Source organism: Salvelinus fontinalis, chromosome 19, assembly GCF_029448725.1.
Source record: "Salvelinus fontinalis isolate EN_2023a chromosome 19, ASM2944872v1, whole genome shotgun sequence".
Classification (NCBI taxonomy): domain Eukaryota; kingdom Metazoa; phylum Chordata; class Actinopteri; order Salmoniformes; family Salmonidae; genus Salvelinus; species Salvelinus fontinalis.
The window spans coordinates 50,684,857-50,698,819 of NC_074683.1; the positions used below are offsets into that span (position 1 = coordinate 50,684,857).

Sequence of the window (13,963 nt, forward strand, 5' to 3'; positions counted from 1 at the left end):
TCAATAAGACTTAATGACCTGTTGACAATATATCTGTACGGTAGACAACCTGGAACATCTTCATAATCTCCATCTTGATTACTATCTGCACCCGCCTCTTTTCTCTCCCCACAACAGGAAGTCCAAGATTGACATGCATTACGCCAATGACCTGGGTGTGGAGGACGGTGACATTGTCAGTGGTTCGCACCATGCTATCCCCCACCATTCCCTGTTTTCTTCTCCTCTGGGCCACAGCCAGCCCGTCGGCAAAGTGTTTGTGGAGAGAAACAGTGAGTGTGTTCTGTCTCTCTTATCTTAACGTAAAACCAAATCTTGCCGTGTCGGCAGAGACTTATATCTCATACCTAAACAACGGTACAACGGTGCGGAAAACACTGAAAAAAGTATTTCACTTCTTAATAAAGTAAATCACTAGTCCAGGACTAATAAACAGTTTCAACGGAGAGCATGCTTCGTAGTCCAGGACTAATAAACAGTTTCAACGGAGAGCATGCTTCGTAGTCCAGGACTAATGAACAGTTTCAACAGAGAGCATGCTTCGTAGTCCAGGACTAATGAACAGTTTCAACGGAGAGCATGCTTCGTAGTCCAGGACTAATGAACAGTTTCAACGGAGAGCATGCTTCGTAGTCCAGGACTAATGAACAGTTTCAACGGAGAGCATGCTTCGTAGTCCAGGACTAATGAACAGTTTCAACGGAGAGCATGCTTCGTAGTCCAGGACTAATGAACAGTTTCAAACGGAGAGCATGCTTCGTAGTCCAGGACTAATGAACAGTTTCAACAGAGAGCATGCTTCGTAGTCCAGGACTAATGAACAGTTTCAACAGAGAGCATGCTTCATAGTCCAGGACTAATGAACAGTTTCAACAGAGAGCATGCTTCGTAGTCCAGGACTAATGAACAGTTTCAACGGAGAGCATGCTTCGTAGTCCAGGACTAATGAACAGTTTCAACAGAGAGCATGCTTCATAGTCCAGGACTAATGAACAGTTTCAACAGAGAGCATGCTTCGTAGTCCAGGACTAATGAACAGTTTCAACAGAGAACATGCTTCGTAGTCCAGGACTAATGAACAGTTTCAACAGAGAGCATGCTTCATAGTCCAGGACTAATGAACAGTTTCAACAGAGATGATGCTTCATAGTCCAGAACTAATGAACAGTTTCAACAGAGAGCATGCTTCATAGTCCAGGACTAATGAACAGTTTCAACGGAGAGCATGCTTCATAGTCCAGGACTAATGAACAGTTTCAACAGAGAGCATGCTTCATAGTCCAGGACTAATGAACAGTTTCAACAGAGAGCATGCTTCATAGTCCAGGACTAATGAACAGTTTCAACAGAGAGCATGCTTCGTAGTCCAGGACTAATGAACAGTTTCAACGGAGAGCATGCTTCATAGTCCAGGACTAATGAACAGTTTCAACAGAGAGCATGCTTCATAGTCCAGGACTAATGAACAGTTTCAACAGAGAACATGCTTCGTAGTCCAGGACTAATGAACAGTTTCAACAGAGAGCATGCTTCGTAGTCCAGGACTAATGAACAGTTTCAACAGAGAACATGCTTCGTAGTCCAGGACTAATGAACAGTTTCAACGGAGAGCATGCTTCGTAGTCCAGGACTAATGAACAGTTTCAAACGGAGAGCATGCTTCGTAGTCCAGGACTAATGAACAGTTTCAACAGAGAGCATGCTTCGTAGTCCAGGACTAATGAACAGTTTCAACAGAGAGCATGCTTCATAGTCCAGGACTAATGAACAGTTTCAACAGAGAGCATGCTTCGTAGTCCAGGACTAATGAACAGTTTCAACAGAGAGCATGCTTCATAGTCCAGGACTAATGAACAGTTTCAACAGAGAGCATGCTTCGTAGTCCAGGACTAATGAACAGTTTCAACAGAGAACATGCTTCGTAGTCCAGGACTAATGAACAGTTTCAACAGAGAGCATGCTTCATAGTCCAGGACTAATGAACAGTTTCAACAGAGAGCATGCTTCATAGTCCAGGACTAATGAACAGTTTCAACAGAGAGCATGCTTCATAGTCCAGGACTAATGAACAGTTTCAACGGAGAGCATGCTTCATAGTCCAGGACTAATGAACAGTTTCAACAGAGAGCATGCTTCATAGTCCAGGACTAATGAACAGTTTCAACAGAGAGCATGCTTCATAGTCCAGGACTAATGAACAGTTTCAACAGAGAGCATGCTTCGTAGTCCAGGACTAATGAACAGTTTCAACGGAGAGCATGCTTCATAGTCCAGGACTAATGAACAGTTTCAACAGAGAGCATGCTTCATAGTCCAGGACTAATGAACAGTTTCAACAGAGAACATGCTTCGTAGTCCAGGACTAATGAACAGTTTCAACAGAGAGCATGCTTCGTAGTCCAGGACTAATGAACAGTTTCAACAGAGAACATGCTTCGTAGTCCAGGACTAATGAACAGTTTCAACAGAGAGCATGCTTCGTAGTCCAGGACTAATGAACAGTTTCAACAGAGAGCATGCTTCATAGTCCAGGACTAATGAACAGTTTCAACAGAGAGCATGCTTCGTAGTCCAGGACTAATGAACAGTTTCAACAGAGAGCATGCTTCATAGTCCAGGACTAATGAACAGTTTCAACAGAGAGCATGCTTCATAGTCCAGGACTAATGAACAGTTTCAACAGAGAGCATGCTTCATAGTCCAGGACTAATGAACAGTTTCAACAGAGAGCATGCTTCATAGTCCAGGACTAATGAACAGTTTCAACAGAGAGCATGCTTCATAGTCCAGGACTAATGAACAGTTTCAACGGAGAGCATGCTTCATAGTCCAGGACTAATGAACAGTTTCAACAGAGAGCATGCTTCATAGTCCAGGACTAATGAACAGTTTCAACAGAGAGCATGCTTCATAGTCCAGGACTAATGAACAGTTTCAACAGAGAGCATGCTTCATAGTCCAGGACTAATGAACAGTTTCAACAGAGAGCATGCTTCATAGTCCAGGACTAATGAACAGTTTGAGGAGAGCATGCTTCATAGTCCAGGACTAATGAACAGTTTCAACAGAGAGCATGCTTCATAGTCCAGGACTAATGAACAGTTTCAACAGAGAGCATGCTTCATAGTCCCGGACTAATGAACAGTTTCAACGGAGAGCATGCTTCATAGTCCAGGACTAATGAACAGTTTCAACAGAGAGCATGCTTCATAGTCCCGGACTAATGAACAGTTTGAGGAGAGCATGCTTCATAGTCCAGGACTAATGAACAGTTTGAGGAGAGCATGCTTCATAGTCCAGGACTAATGAACAGTTTGAGGAGAGCATGCTTCATAGTCCCGGACTAATGAACAGTTTGAGGAGAGCATGCTTCATAGTCCCGGACTAATGAACAGTTTGAGGAGAGCATGCTTCATAGTCCAGGACTAATGAACAGTTTGAGGAGAGCATGCTTCATAGTCCAGGACTAATGAACAGTTTCAACAGAGAGCATGCTTCGTAGTCCATCACTAATAAACAGTTTCAACAGAGAGCATGCTTCGTAGTCCATCACTAATAAACAGTTTCAACAGAGAGCATGCTTCGTAGTCCATCACTAATAAACAGTTTCAACAGAGAGCATGCTTCATAGTCCATCACTAATGAACAGTTTCAACAGAGAGCATGCTTCATAGTCCAGGACTAATGAACAGTTTCAACAGAGAGCATGCTTCATAGTCCCGGACTAATGAACAGTTTGAGGAGAGCATGCTTCATAGTCCAGGACTAATGAACAGTTTGAGGAGAGCATGCTTCATAGTCCAGGACTAATGAACAGTTTGAGGAGAGCATGCTTCATAGTCCAGGACTAATGAACAGTTTCAACAGAGAGCATGCTTCATAGTCCAGGACTAATGAACAGTTTCAACAGAGAGCATGCTTCATAGTCCAGGACTAATGAACAGTTTCAACAGAGAGCATGCTTCATAGTCCCGGACTAATGAACAGTTTGAGGAGAGCATGCTTCATAGTCCAGGACTAATGAACAGTTTGAGGAGAGCATGCTTCATAGTCCAGGACTAATGAACAGTTTCAACAGAGAGCATGCTTCGTAGTCCATCACTAATGAACAGTTTCAACAGAGAGCATGCTTCATAGTCCAGGACTAATGAACAGTTTCAACAGAGAGCATGCTTCATAGTCCCGGACTAATGAACAGTTTGAGGAGAGCATGCTTCATAGTCCAGGACTAATGAACAGTTTCAACAGAGAGCATATTTCATAGTCCAGGACTAATGAACAGTTTCAACAGAGAGCATGCTTCATAGTCCAGGACTAATTAACAGTTTGAGGAGAGCATGCTTCATAGTCCAGGACTAATGAACAGTTTCAACGGAGAGCATGCTTCATAGTCCATCACTAATGAACAGTTTCAACAGAGAGCATGCTTCATAGTCCAGGACTAATGAACAGTTTCAACGGAGAGCATGCTTCATAGTCCAGGACTAATGAACAGTTTCAACAGAGAGCATGCTTCATAGTCCCGGACTAATGAACCGTTTCAACATAGAGCATGCTTCATAGTCCAGGACTAATGAACAGTTTGAGGAGAGCATGCTTCATAGTCCAGGACTAATGAACAGGTTCAACAGAGAGCATGCTTCATAGTCCAGGACTAATGAACAGTTTCAGAGGAGAGCATGCTTCATAGTCCAGGACTAATGAACAGTTTCAACAGAGAGCATGCTTCATAGTCCAGGACTAATGAACAGTTTCAACAGAGAGCATGCTTCATAGTCCCGGACTAATGAACAGTTTGAGGAGAGCATGCTTCATAGTCCAGGACTAATGAACAGTTTGAGGAGAGCATGCTTCATAGTCCAGGACTAATGAACAGTTTCAACAGAGAGCATGCTTCATAGTCCAGGACTAATGAACAGTTTCAACGGAGAGCATGCTTCATAGTCCAGGACTAATGAACAGTTTCAACGGAGAGCATGCTTCATAGTCCAGGACTAATGAACAGTTTCAACATAGAGCATGCTTCATAGTCCAGGACTAATGAACGGTTTGAGGAGAGCATGCTTCATAGTCCAGGACTAATGAACAGGTTCAACAGAGAGCATGCTTCATAGTCCAGGACTAATGAACAGTTTCAGAGGAGAGCATGCTTCATAGTCCAGGACTAATGAACAGTTTCAACAGAGAGCATGCTTCGTAGTCCATCACTAATGAACAGTTTCAACAGAGAGCATGCTTCATAGTCCAGGACTAATGAACAGTTTCAACAGAGAGCATGCTTCATAGTCCCGGACTAATGAACAGTTTGAGGAGAGCATGCTTCATAGTCCAGGACTAATGAACAGTTTGAGGAGAGCATGCTTCATAGTCCAGGACTAATGAACAGTTTCAACAGAGAGCATGCTTCGTAGTCCAGGACTAATTAACAGTTTGAGGAGAGCATGCTTCATAGTCCAGGACTAATGAACAGTTTCAACAGAGAGCATGCTTCATAGTCCAGGACTAATGAACAGTTTCAACAGAGAGCATGCTTCATAGTCCAGGACTAATTAACAGTTTGAGGAGAGCATGCTTCATAGTCCAGGACTAATGAACAGTTTCAACGGAGAGCATGCTTCATAGTCCAGGACTAATGAACAGTTTCAACGGAGAGCATGCTTCATAGTCCAGGACTAATGAACAGTTTCAACAGAGAGCATGCTTCATAGTCCCGGACTAATGAACCGTTTCAACATAGAGCATGCTTCACTGTCCAGGACTAATGAACAGTTTGAGGAGAGCATGCTTCATAGTCCAGGACTAATGAACAGGTTCAACAGAGAGCATGCTTCATAGTCCAGGACTAATTAACAGTTTCAACAGAGAGCATGCTTCATAGTCCAGGACTAATTAACAGTTTCAACAGAGAGCATGCTTCATAGTCCAGGACTAATAAACAGTTTGAGGAGAGCATGCTTCGTAGTCCACGACTAATAAATAGCTTCAACAGAGAGCATGCTTCATAGTCCACGACTAATAAACAGTTTGAGGAGAGCATGCTTCATAGTCCAGGACTAATGAACAGTTTCAACAGAGAGCATGCTTCGTAGTCCACGACTAATAAACAGTTTGAGGAGAGCATGCTTCGTAGTCCACGACTAATAAATAGTTTCAACAGAGAGCATGCTTCGTAGTCCACGACTAATAAATAGTTTCAACAGAGAGCATGCTTCGTAGTCCACGATTAATAAACAGTTTCAATGGAGAGCATGCTTCGTAGTCCAGGACTAATAAACAGTTTGAGGAGAGCATGCTTCATAGTCCAGGACTAATAAACAGTTTCAACGGAGAGCATGCTTCATAGTCCAGGACTAATGAACAGTTTCAACAGAGAGCATGCTTCATAGTCCATCACTAATAAACAGTTTCAACAGAGAGCATGCTTCATAGTCCAGGACTAATGAACAGTTTCAACAGAGAGCATGCTTCATAGTCCATCACTAATAAACAGTTTCAACAGAGAGCATGCTTCATAGTCCAGGACTAATTAACAGTTTGAGGAGAGCATGCTTCATAGTCCAGGACTAATAAACAGTTTGAGGAGAGCATGCTTCATAGTCCAGGACTAATAAACAGTTTGAGGAGAGCATGCTTCGTAGTCCATCACTAATAAACAGTTTCAGAGGAGAGCATGCTTCATAGTCCAGGACTAATGAACAGTTTCAACAGAGAGCATGCTTCGTAGTCCATCACTAATAAACAGTTTCAGAGGAGAGCATGCTTCATAGTCCAGGACTAGCATGCTTCATAGTCCATCACTAATGAACAGTTTCAGAGGAGAGCATGCTTCGTAGTCCAATACTAATAAACAGGTTCAACGGAGAGCATGCTTCGTAGTCCAATACTAATAAACAGTTTCAACAGAGAGCATGCTTCATAGTCCAGGACTAATGAACAGTTTGAGGAGAGCATGCTTCATAGTCCAGGACTAATGAACAGGTTCAACAGAGAGCATGCTTCATAGTCCAGGACTAATGAACAGTTTCAGAGGAGATTATGCTTCATAGTCCAGGACTAATTAACAGGTTCAACAGAGAGCATGCTTCATAGTCCAGGACTAATAAACAGTTGCAACAGAGAGCATGCTTCATAGTCCATCACTAATAAACAGTTTCAACATAGAGCATGCTTCATAGTCCAGGACTAATTAACAGTTTGAGGAGAGCATGCTTCATAGTCCATCACTAATAGACAGTTTCAGAGGAGAGCATGCTTCATAGTCCATCACTAATAAACAGTTTGAGGAGAGCATGCTTCATAGTCCATCACTAATAAACAGTTTGAGGAGAGCATGCTTCATAGTCCATCACTAATAAACAGTTTGAGGAGAGCATGCTTCATAGTCCATCACTAATAAACAGTTTGAGGAGAGCATGCTTCATAGTCCATCACTAATAAACAGTTTGAGGAGAGCATGCTTCATAGTCCATCACTAATAAACAGTTTCAGAGGAGAGCATGCTTCATAGTCCATCACTAATAAACAGTTTCAATGGAGAGCATGCTTCATAGTCCAGGACTAATGAACAGTTTGAGGAGAGCATGCTTCATAGTCCATCACTAATAAACAGTTTCAGAGGAGAGCATGCTTCATAGTCCAGGACTAATGAACAGTTTGAGGAGAGCATGCTTCATAGTCCATCACTAATAAACAGTTTCAGAGGAGAGCATGCTTCATAGTCCAGGACTAGCATGCTTCATAGTCCAGGACTATTAAACAGTTTCAATGGAGAGCATGCTTCGTAGTCCAGGACTAATTAACAGGTTCAACAGAGAGCATGCTTCGTAGTCCAGGACTAGACTAAATCTGTGTCCGGGTGAAACTGACCCTCTCCTTTTGAACTCAGAACCTGGTCTTTAACCAGTTGTTGTCTCTTGTTCCTTCAGAGCGTTTCCAGGCGACGGACCCGCCCAAACACAACGCACATCTACCTGAGCACATGGAGGAATACATGGAGGTCAGACCCCTCTGGACGACCAGGGACGTAGCCATGAGAGTACACAGTGGGTTCAGGTGAGTTACATGCCTTGCAGATGGCTTGGATGTGATAACTGACACTTTATCTAATTCTCTGTCTCTGTCTCTCTTTCTCTCTCTCTCGCTTTCTCTCTCTCTTTCTCTGTCTCTGTCTCTTTTTCTCTTTCTCTCTTTCTTTCTCTGTCTCTCTCTCTCTTTCTTTCTCTCTCTGTCTCTGTCTCTGTCTATGTCTCTCTCTCCCTCTCTCTCTCTGTCTGTCTCTGTCTCTCTCTCTGTCTCTGTCTCCCTCTCTCTCTCTGTCTCTCTCTCCGTCTCTCTCTCTGTCTCTCTCTCTGTCTCTCTCTCTGTCTCTCTCTCTGTCTGTCTCTGTCTGTCTCTTTCTCTATCTGTCTCTCTCTTTCTCTATCTGTCTCTCTCTCTCTCTCTCCGTCTCTCTCTCTCTCTTTTTGTGTTTATGTGTCTTTGTGTGTGTCTCTCTCTCTCCAGAGTGATAGGTCTGTTCTCCCATGGCTTCCTGGCTGGCTATGCAGTGTGGAACACCGTGGTGGTGTATGTTTTGGCTGGGGAGCAGTTCACCACCCTACCTAATCTGCTACAGCAGTACCACTCCTTGGCCTACCCTGCCCAGTCTCTCCTCTACCTACTGCTGGCTATCAGCACAGTGTCTGCCTTCGACAGGTAAGGTCCTACCCTGCTGTTCCTGTCGTCTAGTTTCTCTACTGTTCCTGTAGTCTAGTTTCTCTACCGTTCCTGTAGTCTAGTTTATCTACTGTTCCTGTAGTCTAGTTTCTCTACTGTTTCCTGTAGTCTAGTTTCTCTACTGTTTCCTGTAGTCTAGTTTCTCTACTGTTTCCTGTAGTCTAGTTTCTCTACTGTTCCTGTAGTCTAGTTTCTCTACTGTTCCTGTAGTCTAGTTTATCTACTGTTCCTGTAGTCTAGTTTATCTACTGTTCCTGTAGTCTAGCTTATCTACTGTTCCTGTAGTCTAGTTTATCTACTGTTCCTGTAGTCTAGTTTCTCTACTGTTCCTGTAGTCTAGTTTCTCTACTGTTCCTGTAGTCTAGTTTCTCTACTGTTCCTGTAGTCTAGTTTCTCTACTGTTCCTGTAGTCTAGTTTCTCTACTGTTCCTGTCGTCTAGTTTATCTACTGTTCCTGTCGTCTAGTTTATCTACTGTTCCTGTAGTCTAGTTTCTCTACTGTTCCTGTAGTCTAGTTTCTCTACTGTTCCTGTAGTCTAGTTTCTCTACTGTTCCTGTAGTCTAGTTTCTCTACTGTTCCTGTAGTCTAGTTTCTCTACTGTTCCTGTAGTCTAGTTTCTCTACTGTTTCCTGTAGTCTAGTTTCTATACTGTTCCTGTAGTCTAGTTTCTCTACTGTTCCTGTAGTCTAGTTTCTATACTGTTTCCTGTAGTCTAGTTTCTGTAGTCTAGTTTCTCTACTGTTCCTGTCGTCTAGTTTATCTACTGTTCCTGTCGTCTAGTTTCTATACTGTTCCTGTCGTCTAGTTTCTCTACTGTTCCTGTAGTCTAGTTTCTCTACTGTTTCCTGTAGTCTAGTTTCTCTACTGTTCCCGTAGTCTAGTTTCTCTACTGTTCCCGTAGTCTAGTTTCTCTACTGTTCCCGTAGTCTAGTTTCTCTACTGTTCCCGTAGTCTAGTTTCTCTACTGTTCCCGTAGTCTAGTTTCTCTACTGTTCCCGTAGTCTAGTTTCTCTACTGTTCCCGTAGTCTAGTTTCTCTACTGTTCCCGTAGTCTAGTTTCTCTACTGTTCCCGTAGTCTAGTTTCTCTACTGTTTCCTGTAGTCTAGTTTCTCTACTGTTTCCTGTAGTCTAGTTTCTCTACTGTTTCCTGTAGTCTAGTTTCTCTACTGTTCCCGTAGTCTAGTTTCTCTACTGTTCCCGTAGTCTAGTTTCTCTACTGTTTCCTGTAGTCTAGTTTCTCTACTGTTCCTGTAGTCTAGTTTCTCTACTGTTTCCTGTAGTCTAGTCTCTCTACTGTTCCTGTAGTCTAGTTTCTCTACTGTTCCTGTAGTCTAGTTTCTCTACTGTTCCTGTAGTCTAGTTTCTATACTGTTTCCTGTAGTCTAGTTTCTATACTGTTTCCTGTAGTCTAGTTTCTATACTGTTTCCTGTAGTCTAGTTTCTATACTGTTTCCTGTAGTCTAGTTTCTATACTGTTTCCTGTAGTCTAGTTTCTATACTGTTTCCTGTAGTCTAGTTTCTCTACTGTTTCCTGTAGTCTAGTTTCTCTACTGTTTCCTGTAGTCTAGTTTCTCTACTGTTTTCCTGTAGTCTAGTTTCTCTACTGTTTCCTGTAGTCTAGTTTCTCTACTGTTCCTGTAGTCTAGTTTCTCTACTGTTCCTGTAGTCTAGCTACCCCTCTGTCTGATCTCCATGCTCTGTGTTGCAGGGTGAACCTGGCGAAGGCCTCCATGGCTCTAAGAGGATTCCTCACTCTGGACCCGGCTGCTCTGGCCTCCTTCTGTAAGTTCCTCTTCTTACACGTTTTTTAACAACATCATATGATCTGTAGAGCCTCTTCTGTTGGTTAACCCGCGTAGTAGACAAAGACAAAAAAAACATATTCTGTGAGGTATGATGTTTTCTCCTTCCGTCTCTGGTGTTTCCAGTGTACTTTACAGCGCTCATCCTGTCTCTCAGTCAGCAGATGACCAGCGATCGTATTAACCTCTACCCCACTGCCAACGAGACCCTGTGGTGAGCACCCTATTCCCTATATAGTGACCAGCGATCGTATTAACCTCTACCCCACTGCCAACGAGACCCTGTGGTGAGCACCCTATTCCCTATATAGTGACCAGCGATCGTATTAACCTCTACCCCACTGCCAACGAGACCCTGTGGTGAGCACCCTATTCCCTATATAGTGACCAGCGATCGTATTAACCTCTACCCCACTGCCAACGAGACCCTGTGGTGAGCACCCTATTCCCTATATAGTGACCGTATCACTATTCCCTATATAGTGACCAGGGCCCATAACACTCTATTCCCTATATAGTGACCAGGGCCCATATCACTCTATTCCCTATATAGTGACCAGGGCCCATATCACTCTATTCCCTATATAGTGACCAGGGCCCATATCACTCTATTCCCTATATAGTGACCAGGGCCCATATCACTCTATTCCCTATATAGTGACCAGGGCCTGTAACACTCTATTCCCTATATAGTGACCAGGGCCCATAACACTCTATTCCCTATATAGTGACCATATCACTCTATTCCCTATATAGTGACCATGACTGTAGTCTGTTACCCCCTGACACATGACTGTAGTCTGTTACCCCCTGACACATGACTGTAGTCTGTTACCCCCTGACACATGACTGTAGTCTGTTACCCCCAGACACATGACTGTAGTCTGTTACCCCAGACACATGACTGTAGTCTGTTACCCCCTGACACATGACTGTAGTCTGTTACCCCCAGACACATGGCTGTAGTCTGTTACCCCCAGACACATGGCTGTAGTCTGTAGTCTGTAGTCTGTTACCCCCTGACACATGGCTGTAGTCTGTTACCCCCTGACACATGACTGTAGTCTGTTACCCCCAGACACATGACTGTAGTCTGTTACCCCTGACACATGACTGTAGTCTGTTACCCCAGACACATGACTGTAGTCTGTTACCCCCTGACACATGACTGTAGTCTGTTACCCCCAGACACATGACTGTAGTCTGTTACCCCCTGACACATGACTGTAGTCTGTAGTCTGCTACTGGGTTACTAATACTGCAGCTTCATAAAGCGATTCACCGTGTGGCTCAGTTGGTAGAGCATGGTGCTTGCAACGCCAGGGCAACGCCAGGGTTGTGGGTTCAATTCCCACGGGGGGACCAGGGTTCAATACCCACGGGGGGACCAGGATGAATATGTATGAACTTTCCAATTTGTAAGTCGCTCTGGATAAGAGCGTCTGCTAAATGACTTAAATGTTAAATGTACCTGCTGTATGTTTCCTGCTGTCTCCACTTCCCTTGGAAATAATGACAACACATCATCAACAAGCGTAATAAACACTGTATATACAGAGGGGAGAACAAGTATTTGATACACTGCCGATTTTGCAGGTTTTCCTACTCACAAAGGTCTGTCATTTTTATCATAGGTACACTTCAACTGTCAGAGACGGAATCAAAAATACCGAAATTTTTTAGGATTTTTAAGTAATTCATTTGCATTTTATTGCATGACATAAGTATTTGATCACCTACCAAACGGTAAGAATTCCGTCTCTCACAGACCTGTTAGTTTTTCTGTAAGAGCACAAGGCACAACAGAGACATTATTTAAAGCAGAACAACAGGAGAATGGAGACATACAACAGAGACATTATTTAAAGCAGAACAACAGGAGAATGGAGACATACAACAGAGACATTATTTAAAGCAGAACAACAGGAGAATGGAGACATACAACAGAGACATTATTTAAAGCAGAACAACAGGAGAATGGAGACATAAAACAGAGACATTATTTAAAGCAGAACAACAGGAGAATGGAGACATACAACAGAGACATTATTTAAAGCAGAACAACAGGAGAATGGAGACATACAACAGAGACATTATTTAAAGCAGAACAGCAGTACAGGAGAATGGAGACATACAACAGAGACATTATTTAAAGCAGAACAACAGGAGAATGGAGACATAAAACAGAGACATTATTTAAAGCAGAACAGCTGAGTACAGGAGAATGGAGACATAAAACAGGACATGTGGACACAAGCACTCATCATGGGTCACCTGTTAATTCACCTTCCATCTGTAGCTAGGACAATCTTAATTACCTGCAGGAAACTATCTTTAGTCTGAGCTTTGTGTTGTCTCTGTCCCCTCCCTCTCTCTCAATTCATTTCAAGGGGGTTTATTGGCATGGGAAACATATGTTAACATTGTCAAAGCAAGTGAGGTAGATAATACTTCACTCTCTCTCTCCCCCTCCCTCTCTCTCTCCCCTCCCTCCTTCTCCCTCCTTCTCTCTCCCCCTCTCCCTCTCCCTCCCTCTCCCCCCCTCTCTCTCCCTCTCCCCCTCTCTCTCTCTCCCCCTCTCTCCCTCTCTCCCTCTCCCTCTCCCTCTCCCCCTCTCTCCCTCTCTCCCCCAGGCCCCCTGGTTCAGAGCACCAAATCCTCCAGCCCTGGATAGTGGTCAACCTGGTGATAGCCCTGTTAGTAGGTCTGGCCTGGGCCTTCGTCTCAACGCGACCAGACATGGACTACACCGAAGGTGAGAGTTTTATGAACTCAATTAACCACAATAACTAGTTAGTTATCGTAATAACTATCGCTAATTACAAATGTCTTACAAATGTAGAACTGTCTGGTTCATAACTATCAACATTAAACTATTCCGAGTGACAATTATTTCCACGTCTTGTGTCGACAGAGTTTTTAATGGCGATGGCAGTTGAAGACCTCTACCCAAGACATGACGATAACCCGGATCTGCCAGCCTGAAACTCAGTCCGTTTAGTTCCACGTCAGTTGTAAAGAAGAAGAACAAAATTTTTAAAAAGTGTTGTTTTTGTTGCATTATGTGTACCATAAAATGATAGAGATTTCCATTCCACAATGTCATTTAAACATTAAAAACAAATGATCATAAGAATAATTGTTTCTGTTTACTGCTGACCTCTAGTGGGATCGTCTGATACTGCAGGGACGTACATGATGATTCCAGGTGGGGTGTCAATGTAGTGGAGGTGGAGGAACACGCTGTATCAATGAATAAGGTTGATGGAACAGAATGTTTAGCTTGAAAATGTTGATTAACTGTTATTTCTTCACAGGCGCAGCAGCGTGCACACGGAGGTAGGCCTCTGTTGATTGAATTTGGTGCCCTGCAAATTCATTGGCTGTTGGCGAGCCGTTCCCAGACAGGTTATTATGACTGGGATAATGGGTTGTTAATATGAC

At 43.3% G+C, this 13,963-nt stretch overlaps 1 protein-coding gene across 1 annotated transcript in view; it reads left to right on the top strand.

Annotated features, from left to right (window-relative positions):
- Nucleotides 1-13,609, top strand: part of tmem237a (transmembrane protein 237a) — a 57,648-nt gene extending 44,039 nt beyond the window's left edge. Inside the window, exons 5-11 of the mRNA XM_055871908.1 lie at nt 118-272; nt 7,926-8,052; nt 8,503-8,694; nt 10,426-10,499; nt 10,646-10,733; nt 13,153-13,274; nt 13,434-13,609. Of these exons, the coding sequence (XP_055727883.1) occupies nt 118-272; nt 7,926-8,052; nt 8,503-8,694; nt 10,426-10,499; nt 10,646-10,733; nt 13,153-13,274; nt 13,434-13,504 (829 nt within the window). The 3' untranslated portion in view covers nt 13,505-13,609. The remainder of the gene's footprint in view (nt 1-117; nt 273-7,925; nt 8,053-8,502; nt 8,695-10,425; nt 10,500-10,645; nt 10,734-13,152; nt 13,275-13,433) is intronic.
- The last annotated feature ends 354 nt before the right edge of the window (nt 13,610-13,963 follow it).